Source organism: Mandrillus leucophaeus, unplaced genomic scaffold (assembly GCF_000951045.1).
Source record: "Mandrillus leucophaeus isolate KB7577 unplaced genomic scaffold, Mleu.le_1.0 Scaffold66, whole genome shotgun sequence".
Classification (NCBI taxonomy): Eukaryota; Metazoa; Chordata; class Mammalia; order Primates; family Cercopithecidae; genus Mandrillus; species Mandrillus leucophaeus.
Genome location: NW_012107141.1, coordinates 2053868 through 2075308, shown reverse-complemented (window position 1 = coordinate 2075308; position 21441 = coordinate 2053868). Strand labels below are relative to the sequence as shown.

At 38.9% G+C, this 21441-nt stretch overlaps 1 protein-coding gene across 2 annotated transcripts in view; it reads right to left on the bottom strand.

Annotated features, from left to right (window-relative positions):
• EXT2 (exostosin glycosyltransferase 2) overlaps positions 1-21441 on the bottom strand; it is a 161070-nt gene that overhangs the window by 62178 nt on the left and 77451 nt on the right. For both annotated transcript variants that reach the window (XM_012001352.1, XM_012001351.1), the window contains exon 8: positions 9732-9863. In XM_012001352.1, coding sequence (XP_011856742.1) covers positions 9732-9863 — 132 coding nt within the window. The remainder of the gene's footprint in view (positions 1-9731; positions 9864-21441) is intronic.

Here is a 21441-nt window from a genome sequence, read left to right as displayed (position 1 = left end):
TTGAGACGGAGTCTCACTCTGACGCCCAGGCTAGAGTGCAATGGTGCGATCTCGGCTCACTGCAACCTCCGCCTCCTGGTTTCAAGCAATTCTCCTGCCTCAGCCTCCCAAGTAACTGGGATTACAGGCACACACCATCATGCCCAGCTAATTTTTGTATTTTTGTAGATATGGGGTTTTGCCATGTTGGCCAGGCTGGTCTTGAACACCTGACCTCAGGTGATCCGCCCACCTTGGCCTCCCAAAATGCTGGGATTACAGGCGTGAGCCACCATGCCCAGCCAGAATAAATAACTTTAGGACATGTAAGGTGACAGAAATGTATCTCCCTTCCTCCATTTCTTAAGAAGCTTTTGGAAAAAAATAAACCAAAACAGAGAAAGATGTTACAATATGGAAATAAAAAATCTGACAGAGCAGAGACAAAAAGGGAATTCTCAGTGTCACGGTGAACTGAGCATCAGGATGATGGCTGCCCAGTGCCCAGGAGACCTGGAGAGCAATCACGGCCACCTGGAACTGAAGAGAGGGGCTACAAGAGAGATGACTCCAGAAAGAAAGAAAAATCCTGGACTTCACTTGTGCTTGAACATTTTATTATTTTGTCTGGGAATCCAGCAAAATTAAATTAGTGATAGGAACATGGAAAACTGAGGGAAAAAAAAAAAAAAAAAAAACCCAGGCATTTATTAGTTCTCTGGAAAATAGAAAGCTGTACAAGAAAGGAAACAAAATCCTTGTTTACAACTTTGTTCAGTTGAAAACAACATTTATACAGCTCTAATAATGCATATAATAAATACCACTTTAATGAAAAATGATGACAAAGTCATAATGGTAAGATGGAACAGGAGGAGTGTGTAAGGGAAGTAGAAACAACAGGAGAAAAAGTGTTAACTTGAAGTAAAAAGAAGGTCCTCAGTAAGAAATTTAAAAACAGCATTAATGGGGAAATAGGAAGAAAGTATCAGAGAAAAGTTAAAGAGTTAAAAGCAGTTACCCCTTGAAAACAGGCCCTAATTTTCATTCTATGGTTTCTTTTACTTGAATTTTTAAGTCACATATATGTGTTAAGCCGCACTATTTTCTAAAACACAAAACTAAGAAATATAGCTGAGGGGAAAAAAAAAAAAAAAACCGGGAGAGCCAAAAGTCAAGAATCAGCCTCTGGTTGAAGCAATGTGTAAAGTTTTCTAATCTGCAGCTGTAATGACCCATTTATTAGAAAATTACACTCAAAAAAAAAAAAAAGAAAAAAGAAAATTACACTCAAATATTAATCAATTGGGAGATACATAAAAACGAAGACTATTAGAAATGGAAACAAAATTCATTATGTTGAGGTTATAATACTTAACTACCACATTTCCCTGGTAACTTCTATTATTGAATCATTTAAGCAGATCTCAAGGGAGAATTACAATGGCCCCTGAAAAAAGGGGAAAGGGAATTTGATGTGCTAATCTAACTGATAGTTGGTACATGAAAGATTACTTTGCCAAAACACTCAGTATGTTCTTAATTAATCTGCTGCCAGATCAAGCTCCCACGGACTCTGAAAAACTATTCTACTCACTGCCCTCCCACAAGCTGTGTGATGTAAGGAAGCAGTCAGGTTTTGATTCATGAAAGCTAGAGCCATAAAAGTGAACTCTAAGTAAGCAACGAAGGCAGGACTGCATCCAAGGAAACAATGTGTGTACATTCATTCATCCAGCACCACCACTAGGGCTGCCATGCAGATGTGTGTTACACAGGCACATTCGTTTCTCTTGGCTACAAAAGCTCTAGCATGCTCTTCTGATTGACAAGATCATCTTAGTAATATCCCCGAGTCTGTCTTTTCATGTTCTTTATCTATATTCCCCATCTGGATCGGGCTTGTGATTTTCATTTTCTTTACCATGTTCCATCTGACCATCAGAATTGGCCAAGTTCTTTGCTTGGGGCCCCAGATCAAGCTCTCTGTATCTTTCCGCATCTCTCCATCTGCAGACCCAGCTCAGCTTTCCTTATTCCCTGGCTGCTGACATTCTGAGACTTTCTAGCTCACTTCCAAAGAAGTAAAAGGTACTACTTAAGGAAAGGCCTGGAATTTAGGGTAGCATACTGGATCACTTGTGCAAATGTGATCCTCTAAATGTGATACCTATAAAAACAATAGACTTCAAAAAGTTTAAACGTACCTTAAATTCGAGCTAAAATTTCTAAATTCCACACTTTTTTTTTTTTTTTTTTTTTATCAGGTCTCGGCAGTAGGAGGAAGACGGAGAGAATAAGCCAAGAAGGCCTCCTGTGGGGCAGGGTAGGCTTTCAAATTCCAGAGAAACATTCCACAACTTACAGGGTGCTGAGTTGAGTTACACAGACTGTTAACCTGGTATCTTTTCAACTTAGAGTTCTGCTTCATACATCTGAGCTAGCGCTTCTTCAGCTTGCAGAGTGATTTATTGCTTGTTAGTGTTTATAGCTGAGTGATATTTTCAGCTGCTTGTACAATCACAACCTTTGTGAGTGAGGGCCACCGTCTGGACATCTAAGTATAGGCAGCCCTGAGTTTTTCATGTAGCTGAGACAGATTCACTCTAAACCCAGCCTCTGGATGCCTCTAATCCAAGCCCCACAGGGTTAAGAGGAGGAAATGGATGAGGAGAAAGGAAGAGCCTTCTCCAGGGAGTGAGTTAGGACACACACAGTGAATGAAATCCCACGTTGAAATATGGTCCCTGGACCAGCAGCATCAACACCCAAGACTTGGGAATTTGCTAGAAATGCGAATTCTAGGTTCCTAACCCAGACCTACCCAATGTGAATCTCAGGGCGGGGTGGCAGCACTCTGTATTCTGATGCATACGAAAGATTGGGAACCACTGCCTCATGGCACACTCTACCACATTTTGCCCACAGTTGTGATTTCTGATCCCCCTGGGTGATTCTTGCCAATCAAGTGCTCTTATGCAATACTCTCATCTGGCTGATCCCTTGCCCTTTCTATCTTCAAAAATTAGAGTTAGACTGAGACTTAGAGGAGGTCCAGGGAAGTATCTAATCCTCATCTGAGGCTTTGATTGCAGCGAAGTTGCCGCTCCGGCTAGATTTCATAGAAAAAGCTCTTGTTATTCAACCTCATTCTTATTCTGGGTATAATAATTCATTTTAAGATGCTTCCCCATTTTTCTCATCAATTTTTATCAATGGCTATAAGAACCCCTACTCTCTTTTCCTTCTGTTTTAAATCTGGTAAGGTAATTGCAGAAAGGAAAACAATCTGGGGTATCTTTATTAGTGTTACCTATGATAGCAAACTTGGAAAAAAACACTGTCTATCAAAAATGTAAATAAAATTATAACATTGATAAGATGGAGTATAATCTTTCAAATCACATCATAGAAAAATAACATGGGAAAACACTCCACTCTACATCGTTTTCAGACTATATTACATTTAGTTTTTAAAAAGTTGTCACTGAGAGGATATAACTTTGGTGACACATGAATTCATAGTTTAAAGCTCACTTGTCTCAGTCTCTGTCCTCCTGCATATGTTCACATCTGGCAGAGAACCAGAAGTAAAATGGCACCAAAGACTAGAAATGGCACCAAAGTTAGAAGTAATATAGGATATTTAGGGAGATGATAAAGCTTTGCTGATATTTGCAAAAAGGAGAGAAAAATAAAAGCACGAAGGGACAGAAAAGGCATAAAAATATAGGCAGCCTTAACATGAACAGTTAAGACAATTAATATAAAAGCATGCATGCTTCCCCTCATAAAGAACTTTAACTTGGTGATAAATTAGATTTCCTTTCAAAACAAAGGGTCAATTTCTCCAATTTAGATAGGTCTATTATGTTAACATTACGTCCAAGTTTTACTGTGTCAAACTTTTTCAGGTTCTGAGGGTGTGGTGCAACGTGGATAATGTCATCACCCTAGTTTTACAGATAAGAGTGACAAAGCATCTAGTGACATGAATACTCTGAAAGACCACCTCTCACTGTCATAATCGTTGACACACATAGGCCCCCCCTCTTCTTTTTACATTAAACTAAGGCAGCTGTATCTAGCCAAAATATGATTCTGAACTCTCACCTCTCCTTCTCCAGTCTGAGCAAGCTCTGTGCATGGCTGGAGACCCTAAGAGTGTATCTCTGAAAACCCCAGACCACCCTTTGATTTACTGACCAAGATCCACGCCTACTCCCACCTCGGAGTGTCAGACATCATAAATTTGATGGAATCTAGAGAAGAGACTCCCCTGCAGGTTGGGCTCATAGTAATCTCATCTAGAGTAGGTTAAATATTTCTGAGGGAAAGGGAGAAGTTAACTATAAATAAACCATCGCTATTCAGGCCTCCCATCAGTTGTTTTCACTGAAGATGCAGAAATGTATAACCTACTGCTTTAAATCAGGGCTCTCGCACCTGAGCTAGAAATGTGATAAATACCAAAGTATCCTAAAAAGGATTATTTAAGAAAGAGTTAAAAATATATAGAGAATATATTTCCCAGTTATATACCTTGATTTATGCTTTTTATGCTTATTTCTCAAATTGTTAAGAGTTTAGCACTTTGACCATTCTGTCCTGAATTAAAACATATCTATTTCAAAACTGCAAAATGTCATATTCTATTTTTCCTAGCCTATCTATATTCTTATAAAAAACAACTAAAGTCCAACTCTTTATTTTTATTAAACATCTCTTAGAGCTTTAGATAAAAGTATAGGATAAAGTCCCAGTATTTCTGCACTTCCTGTCTGGGTCATGACCAGACAGAATTCTCTATGAATTCTCCTGCACCGGTATGAATTCTCCTGCAGAGGAACAGATGAAATACTTTTCCTCTCAAGCTTGTACCATTTGCTTGGAACAGCAGTAACGTTTTAGCCCAGAGGAGGCTCAAGGGCTCCCCTATAATTCCATGGCAATTCAAGATAATCTGCAGGTAGAAGACCTGGGTTCTCAGTTGTTCACACAACTTGCCATTACATGATCTTAGATAAGTCACTGGGTTACTGTCATTATAATGACTTTACAGATGAGAAACAATCTACCACTTTCCCCACCTTCCCAGCAGGATGTGTCTTAGATGGCTCAAGTCCTAGGATGCCAATCTTCCTCCCTCCTTCCCTTTCTCCCTCTCTCCATCCCTCTTTCTTTCCTTTATATATCAAGATCTTCCTGTCTGAATTAAGTTGTCCTAGGTATTATGAGAAACACCAAGGTCAGAAATGACCTTAAGATGCTTAAAACTTTACAGGAAATTCCACTTCTACACATGGTAAGTGATGGAAAAGAAACACAGATACCGTGCTCTAAGAGTTACTTCCTACTGAAGGGGTTGGGAAAACCTCCTGGAGAAAGGAGTTTACCAGCCAGTCACTGAAGCCTATATAAATCTGCAGATGATGGGGAAGAAAGGTGTGCCAAGGAAAAGGCTAGCAGCCACAAAGGCACAGAGGAGGAAAAACGGGCACACAGAGGAAGGATTGAGTTGTGCTGCCAGAAATCTAGAACTCTCTGAAACAGAACAGGAAAAAAAAAAAAGAAAGAAAGAAAGAAAGAAAGAAAGAAAGCAAGCAAGCAAGCAAGCAAGCAAGCAAGAAAGAAAGAAAAGAAAAAAAGAAAGAAAGGTAGATTGTGGAGGGCCCTGCCCTAAGACTGAGTTTGGATGACAATACCATCCTCATCCATGACTCCTCATGCAACCAAATTCCCTATCTGGATAAACTATACAGTATACCTCAGTCTTCTGAACTTCTCCCTCACTTACAGATAGAATATCCATTTTTCCAGACACCACTCAAATGTGTCCTCTATTAATTTTCATCTGGATTTCTCAAACAGTCTACTGCCTCCAGTCTGGTCCCACTGCCATGCATCATCCATCCTCCACACTAAGATGAGACTGACCCAAAATGCAATCTTATCACATTACTCCCTTGTTTAAAAGGCTTCAGTGATTATTTGTTTCTCACAGATAACACTCCAATGCCTTATGTGAGATACACGGTGTTTTGTGATCTGGACCCTTTCCAGACTTCATCCTCTGCCTCTTCCTCCCAAGCTTCTTTCACTGTTGCCACACTGAACTCTCTGACGTTCCTTAAACTACCAAGCTCCCCTGTTCCTCTGCATCTTTGAATTTGTTGTTCCTTCTGGATGGAATCTAACTTTCTTCCTTTCTCTGACTAGATAATACCTACCCTTTTCTTTTAATATTCAAATCACCATTTAACATTGTTCTGGAAGTACTAGCCAATGCAATTAGATAAAAGAAAAAAAAAAGTTTCAAATACTGGAAAAATGAAGCAAAATTAGCATTTGTGGATATAATTGTATATCTAAAAAATATAAGAGAATCAACTAAAAAAAGTAAACAACTATAGAATTCAGTAACAGAATAGTTGCAAAATTAATATACAAAAGTCAAAATGTGTCTGTATACAAATGGTAACCAGTTGAGAACTATAAGGTCAGAAAGTATTCTTTCATTAGAGCATAAGAAAAAATTTTAAATCTAAGAAATATTTACCAAGACTTGTAAAGGAGATATATATATACACACAAATACACACACACACACACACACATCATATAAATTCTACCAGAAAGACAAATCTTTCTTCTAGATAGAAAGATCCATTGTAATGTAAGTTTCCCAAAGGCAAGGCTCCTCCTCTGCCTTGTTCATTCAAAGTACCACGCACCCTGCCTGGAACAAGGCAGGCATTCAGTAAATAACCACTGAACAAATAAATGTCTAAAACAATCTAAAAGTACAATGTGATAACAATAAAAATACAAATAGAATTATCTGAGAAAACTCAACAAAGCTATCAATCTTTGCTTTGAAAAATACACATGAAGACCACTTCTCACTTATGAGATGAGCAAAAAAATTCAAATACCCAGCATTACTGAAGGCATGGAGAACTACAACACCCAAATGTTATTTGTGAAACTACACATTAATATAGTCTTTTGAAAGAGAAATTTGTTAATATCTATCAACATTTAAAATGTGTATTTTCTTTTTTTTTTTTTAATTGAGATGGAGTCTCGCTCTGTCGCCCAGGCTGGAGTGCAGTGGCGCAATCTCGGCTCACTGCAAGCTCTGCCTCCCGGGTTCACGCCATTCTCCTGCCTCAGCCTCCCAAGTAGCTGGGACTACAGGCACCCGCTGCCATGCCCGGCTAATTTTTTGCATTTTTAGTAGAGACGGGGTTTCACTGTGTTAGCTAGGATGGTCTCGATCTCCTGACGGCGTGATCTGCCCGCCTCAGCCTCCCAAAGTGCTGGGATTACAGGCGTGAGCCACCGCGCCCGGCCAACGTGTATTTTCTTTAAGCAGTTTTTTAGCTGGAATTAATTCTGTAGATATATTCACATATTTATGTGTAAACATATGAAAGTATGCCCTTGTATTACTGTTAGAAAGAAGGAAAAAAAAAAAAAAGAAAGCAGTCTAAATACCTATCAATAATAGATCTATTACATACGATATACCCAAACAATTGAATACTAATACAGCCATCCTAAAAAACTGAAGTAGACCTATATAGAATAAAACAAAAATAAGTCTACAATCTAGTGCTGAAATAAAAAAAGGCAGAAAAATAAGTATAGTATAATCCCATATATGTTTTAAAACTACAAAATTATGCTTATATATGAATGGTAACATTCTGAGATGTTGCCTTTGGTAATGGAGTCAAGGAGGAGATAGAAGGAAACTTCACCGCAAGCAAAACATAGAGATGTTTGCTGTTGTTTTTACCATATACACATACTGAATTCCTCTCGGGCACTCCCTCTTCAGGAAGTGTCCCAGCAAGAAGAGATGCCTGTCCCCTGTGCACCCACAGCACTCAGTACACCACTCCACTACAGGACCTCTATGTTCACGGCATTACTTGCTAGCTTCCCAAATTAGTGGAGAGCTTCTTTGAGGGCAGGAACTGTTTTCTTTTTTCTGTATTCTCAGCACCTGAGTACCTAAAACCCAGTAACCATTTCAAAAAGCCTGGATGAAAGTAGGAAGAAGGGAAGCAGGAAAGGAAAGAGAAAAGGATGGTCCTATATGAAGATTAACCAGGTGGCCATATACAGCACTATTTAGAAAAGGTAGAATCGGGGCTGGCGCAATGGCTCATGCCTATGATCTCAGCACTTCGGAAGGCCAAGGCGGGTGGATCACCTGAAGTCAGGAGTTCGAGACCAGCCTGGCCAACCCCGTCCGTCTCTACTAAAAATAAAAAATCAGCTGGGTGTGGTGGCGGGCGCCTGTAATCCCAGTTACTAGGGAGGCTGAGGCAGGCGAATCACTTGAACCCAGGAGGCAGAGGTTGCAGTGAGCTGAGATCACGCCACTGCACTCAAGCCTGGGCAACAAGAGTAAAACTCAGTCTCAAAAAAAAAAAAAAGAAAGAAAGAAAGGAAAGGTAGAATCAATGATAGCAATAATGTCCATCAATGATAGACTGGATTAAGAAAATGTGGCACATATACACCATGGAATACTATGCAGCCATAAAAAAAGATGAGTTCATGTCCTTGGTAGGGACATGGATGACGCTGGAAACCATCATTCTGAGCAAATTATCGCAAGAACAGAAAACCAAACACCGCATGTTCTCAGTCATAGGTTGGAGTTGAACAATGAGAACACCTGGACACAGGGTGGGGAACACCACACACTGGGGCCTGTTGTGGGGAGCGGGGAGTGGGGAGGGATAGCATTAGGAGATATACCTAATGTAAATGACGAGTTAACGGGCGCCGCACACTAACATGGCACATGTATACATATGTAACAAATCTGCATGTTGTGTACATGTACCCTAGAACTTAAAGTATAATAATAATTTTTAAAAAATAAAATAAAAGGTAGAATCGGGAGACAAGGAGGGCTGGTCAGAAAGAGAGAGACGATTAGAACGAAGAATGGAGAAGAGTCTAGTTCTCTTACAGGAACGCCTTAAGGTCTGTGAGCTGGACAGCCAGGTCCACTTCAGAGCAGCTAGGAAGTAGTAATTTCCAGCTCCAGAACTTCAGGCATTTTCAGTGAAAAAGAAGGTGTGTCTAGAAGCCACTGCCACAGTCTCTACAATGACACATGTGCCTTATGATTCCTTCACACAAGGAGGAAAGCCCAAGAACAGCTTCTGACCGCTCCATCTCTTTGCTGGAAATAGCTAGAGGCCTCTGCCACAATTGTGAGCAAATGACTATAGCAATCCGTAATGCCTCTAGATCACTTCTGCTTATTATTTTCCTCACAGTGTGTTGGAAATATTGATTGAAGTAATACATGTAAAGCACTTAGCACAGTCCCTGGCAGAGAGTAAGCACTCAAAATACAAGCTATTATTATTAAGTTGCTTATAGAACTTTTTCAAAAGCTCTAAGCATTACAATTGCAAAAGTCACCAGGATGTCTTTGATTTCCAACAAGACCCATGCCTCCTTACTTATCTCTGCAAAAAAATAAACAGACGGTCTTTCTAAGCACATTTAAAACACACTGGAAGCTGCTGCTTCCGTATTTTTCACTCTTGTCAGTGTTTCAAAAGTACGCTGCCCTTATCAGCCCCCAAGTATAAAAAGCACACTCTCATCTTAGAAAGCTATAATTTAAATAACCTTTACAATTGTAGTACATTTTCCTTCCACCCACCCTGACAGCTGGAGCATGCCTCACGTGGCTAGCACTGGAATTCACTTACCACAGCAGGAGGGTCATTCCATTCTTCATAGGAGATGGCAGCATATGGATAGATCCGGTCATTGATAATCTGCAGGGTGGCCAGGGCAATGGCTTTAATTGACTGGAAGTACGCTTCCCAGAACCACCGGGCCTATAAAGAAAAGTGAGCAAGCAAGTGTTTTAAGTGAGCAAGCAAGTGAGACAGAGTGGGAAAACTAGATGCTCCATCACAGTCAACTCTGGGTTTAGCTAATTCCTTTATTCTCAAAGTTGTAGGGGTGGGGGTACCTAGGGCAAATGCTCCCTGCTGTTCAAGCCAGCTACTATCAGAAGTTTGTATTTATCAAATGCAGTCAAAATAAAATGTTAGCAAGTGAAATGCACATTGGATTCAATTAAGATAGAAGATAAATTATGCAATGATGAGACTATTGATGTGTTATAGCAGAGTGTATAATATTTTGTCTTATATAACATACACACAGTAAAGTGCACAAATCTCGTGTACAGCTCAATGGATTTATACATATGTATATACTCTTATAATTAGTATCCAGATAAAGATATAGAACATTCCAGCATTCCAAAAGATTCCCTCATGCTATTTCCCAGTCAGTATCTCACCCCTCTAAGAGTAACCACTATGCTGATTACGATTGTGGTGTCTGCTCTTGAATTTCATATTAATGGAATCAAACAGTATTTACCCTTTTGTGTCTGATTTGTTTTGCTCAACACTTGCAGTATCTAAGTCAGGTTATGGTACCAAAGTTATGCTGGCCTTACAAAATGAGGTGGAAACTATTCTCTCTTTTTCTGTTCTTTGAGAACTTTTATGCGAGGTTGGCATTATTTCTTCCCTGAAAGGTTTTAGAGGAATTCCTCACAGAAGCCATCTGGGCAAGGGTGTGGGTGGGTGGGTGGATTGGTGTGTGTGTGTGTGTGTGTGTGTGTGAACATTTTAAATTATGGATTAATTTTCTTTCATAGCCATAGGATTATGCATGTTTTTCTGTGTGTATGTCAGTTTCATAAGTAGTGCTTTTCAAGGGATATCTTCATTCCATCTAAATTGTTAAATTTATTGAAATAAAGCTGTGCATTCACATCCATTTAACACCTGTAGAATCTATTGTAATACATCTCTTTTCATTCCTGATACTGTTGTGTTTTCTCTTTGTACTTGATCAGTCTTAGTAGAGCTTTATCAATTTTGTTAATCTTTTTGTAAAAATCGACTTTTGATTTTGTTGATTTTCCACATCATACTTTTTTTTATTTTGCTAGCTTTTGTTCTTATTATTTCCTTCTATTTTGAAGGAATTTAATTAATCTTGCTTTTAACTTCCTAAAATTAAAGTTTAGATCATTGATTTCAACCTTTCTTCATTTCTAATATATAGCATTTAAAGTTATAAATTTCCCGCTATGTCCTATTTAAGTGCTCCCTGCACATTTACATATCATTTTCATTACCTTTTAGACAAAAAAGTTCTAATTTCCTTTGAATATTGTTTAATTTCTAAATATTTTTATTTTTTCTATTTATCTTTCTGTTACTGATTTCTACTTTGATTGCACTTTGACTGTGCTGTGGTCAGAGAACACATGTGATTTCAATACTTTACAATTTATTCAAACTTGATTTATGGCCCAGCACATTGTTTATTTTTATAAATAATGTATGTAGACTTAAAAATATATATATTCTGCAATTGATGGGTATAATTTTGTTTAAATATTCTATATCCTTATTGATTTTTATTTGTCTGCCTGTATGTGTGGCTATGGATTGTGTAGAGTGCGTGTGTATATTTATATACACATATATGTATTTCAAGTTTATAAATATATATTTCAAATTTTTACCCTCAAAGCTTGTCCCAAGCTTGTCTGTTGCAAAAAGCATATACAGGTTGAGCATCCTAAATCCAAAAAACTCAAATCTAAAATGCTCCAAAATCCAAAACTTTTTGAGTGCTGACATGATGCTCAAAGGAAATGCTCATTGGAGCATTTCAGATTCCCTAAAATCTAAAAAAAGAATCTGAAATCTTAAATACTTCTGCTCCCAAGCATTTTGGATAAAGGATAATCAAACTGTTACTGGGTTTTAATATATTATCTCATCCAAAAATATTTGTTTCCTAATTACAAATACAGTCCATTTATATTTAATTTACATTACTGATATGGCTGAGTTTAAATGTATGATCATTCTGTTTGTTTCCTATTTATCTCTTGTTATTTTAGTTTTTTCTCACCTTTAGAATTGATCAAAAAATTTTTATTATTATTCCACATTTTTCTTCTTCATTAGGTTGCTAGTTATTTAGTCTTTTGTTATTGAATAGCTTTCCTAACAACTACAGTAAGCATCATTGCTTTATTATATTACATCTCAAACTAACAATTTTATAACTTATCAGCTCTCTCCTATCTGCTATGCTATTATTGTCAAATATTTTTCATCTACACATTTTAAATCCCACAAGACATGTTTTTTATTTATTTATTTTTATTATTTATTTATTTATTTTTGAGACAGAGTCTTGCTCTGTCACCCAGGCTGGAGTACAGTGGCGCAATCTCGACTCACTGCAACCTCCACCTCCTAGGTTCAAGCGATTCTCCCACTTCAGCCTCCTAAGTAGCTGGGATTACAGGCATGCACCACCACACTCGGCTAATTTTTGTATTTTTAGTAGAGATGGGGTTTCACCATATTGGTCAGACTGGTCTCAAACTCCTGATCTCGTGATCCACGAGCCTTGGCCTCCCAAAGTGCTGGGATTACAAGCAAGAGCCACTGTGCCTGGGGACATCATTATTTTTTAAAGTAAATTTTCACCATGTATTTACCCTTTCTTTTCTTGATGCATATCTGAGCTTCCATCACATATCATCTTCCTGCTAACTGAAGAATTTATTTTATTTATTTCATTGCAGAATTAGTGGATGACTCTCTCTTTTTACTTGTTTGAAAGCTTCTTTTTACCCAAACAATTTTTGAAGGATACTTTTGATAGGTAGAGAATTCTAGGTTAGTGATTATTTTCTTTCAGAACATTCAAGGTATACTTCTATTGTATTCTGGTTTCAACCAATTCTTCATTGATAAACCAGCTGTCAATCTTACTGGTGCACCTTTGAAGACAATATGCTTTTTATTTCTGACTGCATTTAAGCTTTCTCTGTCTTTGGCTTACAGTAATTCAACTATGACATGCCTAGATGTGGCCCTTTGTATTTATTCCACTGAGGACTGTACTGCTTCTTCAATTTGTGGTTTGATGCTTTCCACTGATTTTAGAAAACTCTCAGCCAATATTTCTTTTTTTTGGAGACAGAGTCTCCCTCTGTCGCCCAGGCTGGAGTGCAGTGGCGCGATCTCAGCTCACTGACTGCAATCTCTGCTTTCTGGGTTCATGCCATTCTCCTGCCTCACCCTCCCTAGTAGCTGGGACTACAGGCACCCGCCACCACACCCGGCTAATTTTTTGTATTTTGAGTAGAGATGGGGTTTCACCAATATTTCTTAAATATTATTTCCGTTGCACTCTCCTGAGACTCCAAATGTACATATATGTGAAATATATTTCACAATGTTTTCAATATATCTCATGTATCTCTTATTCCATTTTCAGTATGTTTTCTCTCTGTGCTTCAATCTGGGTGTTTTCTACTAACTTTTCTTCTGGTTCAATAATCTTCTATCCCTTTTTCTTTGGTGTTTAAACTGCTATTAAATAATGTATTAAATTCTTAATTTCATTCCTATATTTTTTCAGTTCCAGAATTTCCATTTGATCTTGTCAAAAGTAGATTTCATGTCTTTGTTGAAAGTATTCTTCTTTTTTTCTACTTTCTTAAACATAGTCAGTTCTTGACTAATAAACTCCAATATCTGAATCACCTGTGGATATCTTGCTACTGTTGTTTTTCTCTTCATTTTGGTCATTTGGTCTCAATTTTAGCATGCTTCTTAATTTTTTATTGGATGGCAGACATTCTGTTTAAAATCTGTAGAGGTTCTGGATGATTCAGATTATCTTCCTCTTAAGAGTGTAACGTATTCTTCTGGCAGGTGTAATAGTACAGTCAGGCCACTTTAATCCTGTCAGAGGTCAGTTTTAAGTTGGGTCAGAGCTAGCTTATTTCAGCTTTCCCTTATGCTCAAAGTGTGGTCCTTCTGAGGCCTCCAATTAAAGCCTGGGGTGTCTGTATTTGCCAGGGCCCCTCTACCTTGGCAGGCCTTGAATACCAACCTCTCACCAGCACTGTATATGGCTGCTGAAATATCTGCATTGCTCACAACATTCCCAACTGCTGCTTTTTACAAGGATTCTTGGAGCCTTGCTCTGATCATGTGTACCTTAGGAGTTGGCAAATACCCCAAGGGAAGATTACAAGCACATTTTTCACTTTCTTCCTTGTGGTTTTCTTTCTCCTGGGATTTTGTGTTTCAGATCCCAAATACTTTAATAGCCCCTAACTCCAACCTCTAAGCCCTGTAGGACTGCTGCTTTCTGCTGGGACCCCACACTCTTGGATAGAGAATTGGCAAGTACCCTCAGGGAAAATGCCAGAGTGACTATGTAGCTCAATTCCAAGTGCTTTCTTCCTCTCAGGAATGGTATTCCCTCAAATACTATGTTAGTTGCTCTACAATGCCTGTAAACAGTTGTTTTAAATAAACTTTTATAATTTTTTCTTCTTTTGGCAGGAGGGTTGCTCCAGTATCAGCTACTCTTTCCTGGTCCGATATAGTCTTTGGAAAGAAGGCAGTTCCTTATCCGAGCAGAGGTTAAACTCAGTTCCTAACAAAAGCAGAATGCTACTCTATATGATCTCTCCAGCTTCATTCAGATCTCTGATTCCACTCAAAACCAGAGGCTATCAGGATTTATGCAAGGGAGTGAACATGTGAAAATTTAACATGGGGAAATTGTAAGGATAACCCAAAAGGGTAAAGGAAAAAGATGCTTTCTGGTCTAGATGTGCTTACTTTGCTTCTGTTTCCGGGGCAAGTGTTCTATCCATTAGTTAAAAGCCTAGGGTAACTTGAGTTATGTAACTACTATCATCTCCACTGACTAATAAGAAGAAGGCAAAGCATGCACAATGAGAATGCCTCCTACTCAAAGAAAAGCTGAAATACAGATTTAGCTTTCAAGGGTATCTGACTTTCTCAAGTTGTCCGATAGTTGGTCATCTGGGCACACAGCTGGCTGCCTCCCTGCTATTGCTTCTTAGATATGGCCGATTCGCTACAATCTCAATCCTGCTTAAATTCATGTTACTGCTTTCTCTCCTAGCATCCAGCCAAAATATTTACATTTTATGAGACCTGAAAGAACCCATCTTCCCTACGAAACTTTTACTGATCACTTCTATTACCACCAATCTCCCCTTGCTATGAAATCCCTTAGCCCTTACAGTTTTTGCCATACACATTAGTTGTTATATACTGTTCTATAATTGTTTTTCTGTCATTTCAGAGGATCACTTTTTTCTCTCCAGCTAGACTGTGAGGTCCTTGGAAATAGATATTGGCATTTTAAAAATCAGCATCCTTGCAAATGTTCATGTTCTACCTGCTGCAGAGCACTTTTATATTCATGATTTCATCTGCTCTTCACAACCAGTTTGTCACTTATTCGGGACAGTTTCATTTTATAAGTGAGGAAACTAAGATACAAAGATATTAAGGAGCAGAATCATGATTCAAATCCATGATTCCTAACTTTAAATTCAGACCTTTTTCTACCCCGTTCTAGAGCATTAAGAGTACCAGCACACAGCAAGTTTTAGAAAATGGTCCTTTTTCAAGAAACTGAAAGGTATAAAAATTTACAAAGCATCAGGCCAAACATAAACACACATATATCCTGAATATTTATCTCCTCTTCTACCCAAATGGGTCTATCATCATATGTTCTTTTAAGTCATATTCAAATTAAACCACATTCCAACTGAAGCATTCCAAAGCTTTATGCTCACATATAAACACAGTGGAGACAGCAGATTTTGGGATTTATAGAAAACAACGATTGGTAAGAAATCCACCCAGGACACCAGCCAAAGGCACAAATGCACAACTGAACTTCTAATTTAAGATGTCTCAAATCATCTCACCCTGTCCACCAAATTGCAATTCACTCAGAAAGGAAGCAAGTTTTGCCAATAATCATAGCTCAAGTGTCTCAGCCTGGGGATAAGTGAACTTCTCAGGCTTAATTGTTTCTGCAGGGCCTCTGTAATACCTTGAAATGTTCAGAAGGTATTATAATTTATAGTCCCTCCAGGACTCAGTATAGCCTGCTTATCCACAGAGAGGAAGGAGTTTTCAGCTATGTTGGCAATGTACGAAAGCACCACTATTCTCATCCAGAGAGCAAATGCAAATAAGTGCTTATTATGGTTTTTTCTCCCTTAAAACATGGTCCACATTTATATCTATCTTAAAAGTGTGAATGACGGATTCTTCAGCAGCTATGCAAATTCCCCAGTCACTCTAAACTGTGGAAGGTACACAGCTGAAGAGTTAAGTTACAGGTGAATAAACAGGTCATACCAATATAACCTTGAACAAAGCATTTAAACTTTCTTGGTTAATCAGATTCCACTGTGATTCTGTTTATAAAACATGCAGATTTCACAGCATAAGAACTACATAGTTCCTATGATACTTTAAAACATGAGAATTATAAAGCTCCTCTAGGGCAGGGACTGGGCCAGCTTAAAACTATCATGGGCAAAGTGGAACTCCAAATTGAAATTGCTATTTCAGTTGATACATCAGTTAAATGTGATTCATTTCTTAATTTTCAGTAATGCGAAGGCAATAGGATTAGCAGTAATTATTGAAGGGAAGCCAGTGTGGCATAGGGGAAAGAACAAGAGTTATAGAGCATGTTGCGCAATTTTAAGTTACTTAACCTCTGTTTTTTGAATCTGTAAGATGGAGATCACACCCCCTATCCCATGAAGATTCAATGAGATGAGGTTTACGAAGTACTGCAGTGCTAGCGCAGAATAGGCAGTTGGGAAATGTTAGCTCTCTCTCCAACACTTACATCCGTCCTGTCCCCTTAGGGTCTTTGTCACTTACATTAGAATATATTCAACAGGGCCGGGCACAGTGGCTCATGCCTGTAATCCCAACATTTTGGGAGGCCGAGGCGGGTGGATCATGAGGTCAGGAGTTTGAGACCAGCCTGGCCAAGATGGTGAAACCCTGTCTCTACTAAAAAATACAAAAATTAGCTGGGTGTGGTGGTGGGAGCCTGTAATCCCTCGAGGTATGAGAATCACTTGAACCCGGGAGGCGGGGTTTGCATTGAGCCGAGATTGCGCCACTGCACTCTAGCCTGGGCGACAGAGCAAGACTCTGCCTCAAAAAAAAAAAAAAGGAAAGAAGAAGAATATATTCAACAGTTGGCAGCACTGTTTTGGGGTGAGAATGGGTGAAGGGGAACAGGAAAGAGAATAGGATCTCAGTGTTACAACTCCATTCATCTCAGTTCCTGAAGACAGTGAAGAAATCCAACCCCCAGAGGATGGAGTTGGAAATAATAAAAATACATCAAGTGGGAGTATGATAGCATTTCATATCGAAAAGTACAGCAATCAATAACATGTCCCTTCTAAATCAATCATGAGGTTTCTGAGAAAGAAGACAGTCCTTTTCCAGAAACTCCAGGAGTGTGAATATGTCTGGTTTTGCTCACCACTGAACTCCTAGCACCTAACACAGCACCTGTTAAAGGGCAGGCAGTTAAACACTGTTGAAAGAACAAATCCATCTGACAACAGTGCCCTATAGGCACAAGGTAGGACAGGCACCACTTGCATCCTACAAAACTTTTCCAAGTCATCAAGGTGTCAATTCATGAGGCTTAAGGGGAAAACAATCATTTAATCATGGCATCACATCTTGTATACCAAATTTTAAAAAGTGAAAGATTAGGGGAGTGGATCTGAGGGAAAAGGAGGAAAATCTGTTCCTGGTTGTAACAGCAAGGCAGAAACAGGACTAAGAATGTCCTTTATGTTACGCTTGTAATAGACTACGAGAGAGATAAACAACTTTTAAAACTGTGTCATGTAAGTTTGCTACCTCAAAGTGGTCAGGAGGTCTGTCCAATAGCACAAAGATTATATAAAAACCCTACCTAGCCCAAGAATATCTGCATCCAATGATGGCTGGCTCTAATGAACCAGTCAACTTTGGACTGCCCTTTTAATCAGAACCTCCTGAATGTGACGTAGGTCAATAGGCTTAATTTTGGTATATTAAAGGATTTTTCTAATGGAACCCACAAAACAAAACCAGCCAGCTATGCTTCTGTCCCAACTTCCAAGTGTTAATGCCATCCAAACATCTGGCAATGACATGCAACTATGGATCGGTACTTGCTTAAATACTGCTCCATTTCCCCTCTCCCCACTCACTGGTTGGTCATAACATAAAGGATTCGCTTCTGCTTAGGATGGAGAAAGTCAAAAGAGAACATGGAATCTACCATAATAATGAGAAAAAGCCTACAAACATCATAACCTACAAACATCATAACTTTCCTTAGGCCCATAAGAGAGCTATGTTCATAAGGCAGTCAAGGGAACTACATTTCAAAGATGGCAAGCCTCTCCAAGGAGAGCTGGGACACACAAATTATTTCAGCTTTGGAAGAGCACAGGAAGAGGAGGTGGACTTCATAAAAGCAGCCACAGAAAACAGCTACAATTTTAACAAATTCTCAAAACTGAGCATGGGCCATCAGGACAGTTTAGAAGCTCTAGACACAAGGGGATCCACATTCACTCGCAAGTTCTCTTCTGCTGGATGCTTCTGAGGAAGATTTGGATAAAACTCTGCCCACTTATTGTAGTTTTTGTCATCCAAAACAAAAGTCTCAAGGGCTGGAGGACAGAAGGAAACCTTACCATGTTCAGGATCCACTATTTCTAGAAGTAGGAATCCTTCCAGCCCCCAGTAAACCACTACTGCTAGAAAGGGCGAAGCAAAAGCCCTCTGCTCCCAAAGGAGGGCAAAAAACTCCCCCAACTCCACCAGAAGCCATGCAAAAAGTCTACTGCTGAGGGAGGAACAGGATACCCTCCCACCACTAATCACAGGCAAAGGTATACTGCCTCGCCAGGAGGTGTAGAAGCAAAAGCCATCTGCCCCAGAAAGACAAGCGGGAGCACTGGCTCAGATCAGGACCCTGCACTGACACAAGGCAGAGGTTCACTACCACTCAGGAAGGGCAGGAAACTCTCCAGTCCAAGACCCTCCAAGAGGAAGGGCAGGTTAAGCTTCCACCAGAGGAAAGAACAGGAACACTGAGAAAGATTCACTCCCCAGGCTCCAGGAAAAGGGCCTAAGACCGAGGCTGGATTAGGGGAAGGGAAAATCCCACTGCCCCCACCATGAGCCTAGCACCAAGTACAAGCACCAGCAGTCTATACCAAGGGAGGAACAGGAGTGAGAAGAAAGGGGGCAGGTTGGGTTTACTGAGAGCAGAGGGCCAGGCAGGAACTCTGAGAAGCACTCCAGGAGGCTGGGCCTCACACCAAGTGTAAGGTAGTGGCCACCATGTCCTGGGAGCACTGGAAGTCTGTGGCACACTGATGGTCACTCCAACCACAAATCAGCTGAAACCCACCCCTAATTACTGAGTAGACTGAGTCAGCCTCCCACACTAAGGGCCTGACAGAAGAGAAGGTGTGCTCATTTCTGAACATGATATTTAAGTTGGTCTCTTCTGTTTTTCTATACAGAATGCCCATCTTTCAATCAAAGTTTTCCAGAAACAAAAAATAAGAGAAAACAGACCATTGACATAAAATAAAGCTGTCAACAGAACCTAACTCAAAGATGACCAAGATGATGGAACTATTAGACAAGGACTTTAACTGTAATTAAAATAAAGCTGTCAACAGAACCTAACTCAAAAATGACCAAGATGATGGAACTATTAGACAAGGACTTTAACTGTAATTAATATGTTAAAGAATCTAGTGAAAAAAGTGGACAACTCACAGGAACATATGGGAATTTTTAGTAGAAAGATGAATAATATAAAAAACAGTCAACTAAAAATGCTAGAAGTGAAAAAACAGTATTATAAATGAAGAATTCTTTTAACAGGCTTAGCACCCTAGACAGAGCCAAGACAAGAGAGAGCTTGAAGACAGAACAATAGAAATTATCCAAACTGAAACACAAAGAGAAAAAGGAGTGGGGGGAAAAATCCAAAACAGAGTACTCTAGAACTGTAGGATGATATCAAACACTCTAACATACCTGTAACTATAGTCTCAGAAGAGGAGAAAGGGTGAAGTAGAGAACAAGGCAGTAGATGTATTTAAAGGAAAAAGAGCTAAGAATTTTCCAAACTTAATGAGAAAACAACAAAACAGAGACCCCAAAACCTCAGAGAACCAAGACAGATTAAATAAAGCATTCACTTGCTCCCTCCCGAAGTTTAAGAAACAGCTGCATTGTTAAAAAGGCAAATCTTCTCCCTCTTAGCAAATGAGGAGATTCAAGAGATCTGAGCTATAGGAAACTTTCTCCTAACACACTAACATTGACAGAACCATTTATTTCAGGTGAAGGGCTGAAAAATATTTCCATGCATCATGGATTTATCTTTCAAAGCTGTGTCTGAAGATAAGCCTGAAAACTTCCAAAGGGATTCTAAGCCTTTCCAAATACATATGCCAAAGGCTAATTATTCCTTTTCATTTGTTTGCTTTAACAAAATAGAAGCAAAGAACATTCCCAACTTTCCAAAGCCCTGTGTCCAACAGGCTCTTTGGTGCTCACTGGTCCTTTTGACAGCACAAGAGCAGGGAGTCTGATGTCCTTCCTGGACTACCTCATAACAGTCTGAGGGTCCCAGAGATAGGCTCTAATAATCTTCATCTGACAGCTCAAAAAGCTCAATAATAAGGCCAAATTATAACCCAAGCATCCTTATTTTTAGTTTAGAATTACTGTAAGCAATATTTTTTTGTTTATTCTTTTATGTACTCCATTTTCATAAATATAAGAGTTACCTGACAACTAACTTAAAATTAGAGGGAAAAAAATATCAGCAAAACTCCTGAAAGGCACTTCTTGTGGACTGGAGGTTTTTGTAGACATTTACTATGCCCATGTTACCAATTTCTCCAGAAGAGCAGAGGAAGTTCACAAACATGTGATATCCCTTCAACTTTGGGATTCAACAAACAGCAATTAATAGAACTTACTTTCTTTAACCTAAAAAGGAATTTTGAAGCAAAAAGGTTAATATACCTGGGATTTATCCACATACAAATTGTTTTCTTTATTTAAAATATTTATTTTGTTAATTTAGTTGAATGTAAAACACCTTGGAACATAAAACATGAGACTGCGTTTTTCCCTTCCTTATTCATGAAGCTGTTTTATTTGCCTTCTCCACACGCAACTCCTGGAAACATGTTTCTATTAATCCAGTACATTTTCCCAGCCCCACCATCTTCACCTCTCAGTTACATAAATTCAGTAATTTAGGAACCCACCCATAAGGCACTTGCTGAAAATTTATAGAAAGCCACACCCAGTGGTTCACCTAACAGCAGCAGAATTCATTTTATAAGTTTTTGGTAGGTTTAAGTATTTTTCTTTTTTTTTTTGCCATGTAAAGTGGTAATTGCTTTCTGTTTTTCTTTTCTTTTCTTTTTTCTTTTTT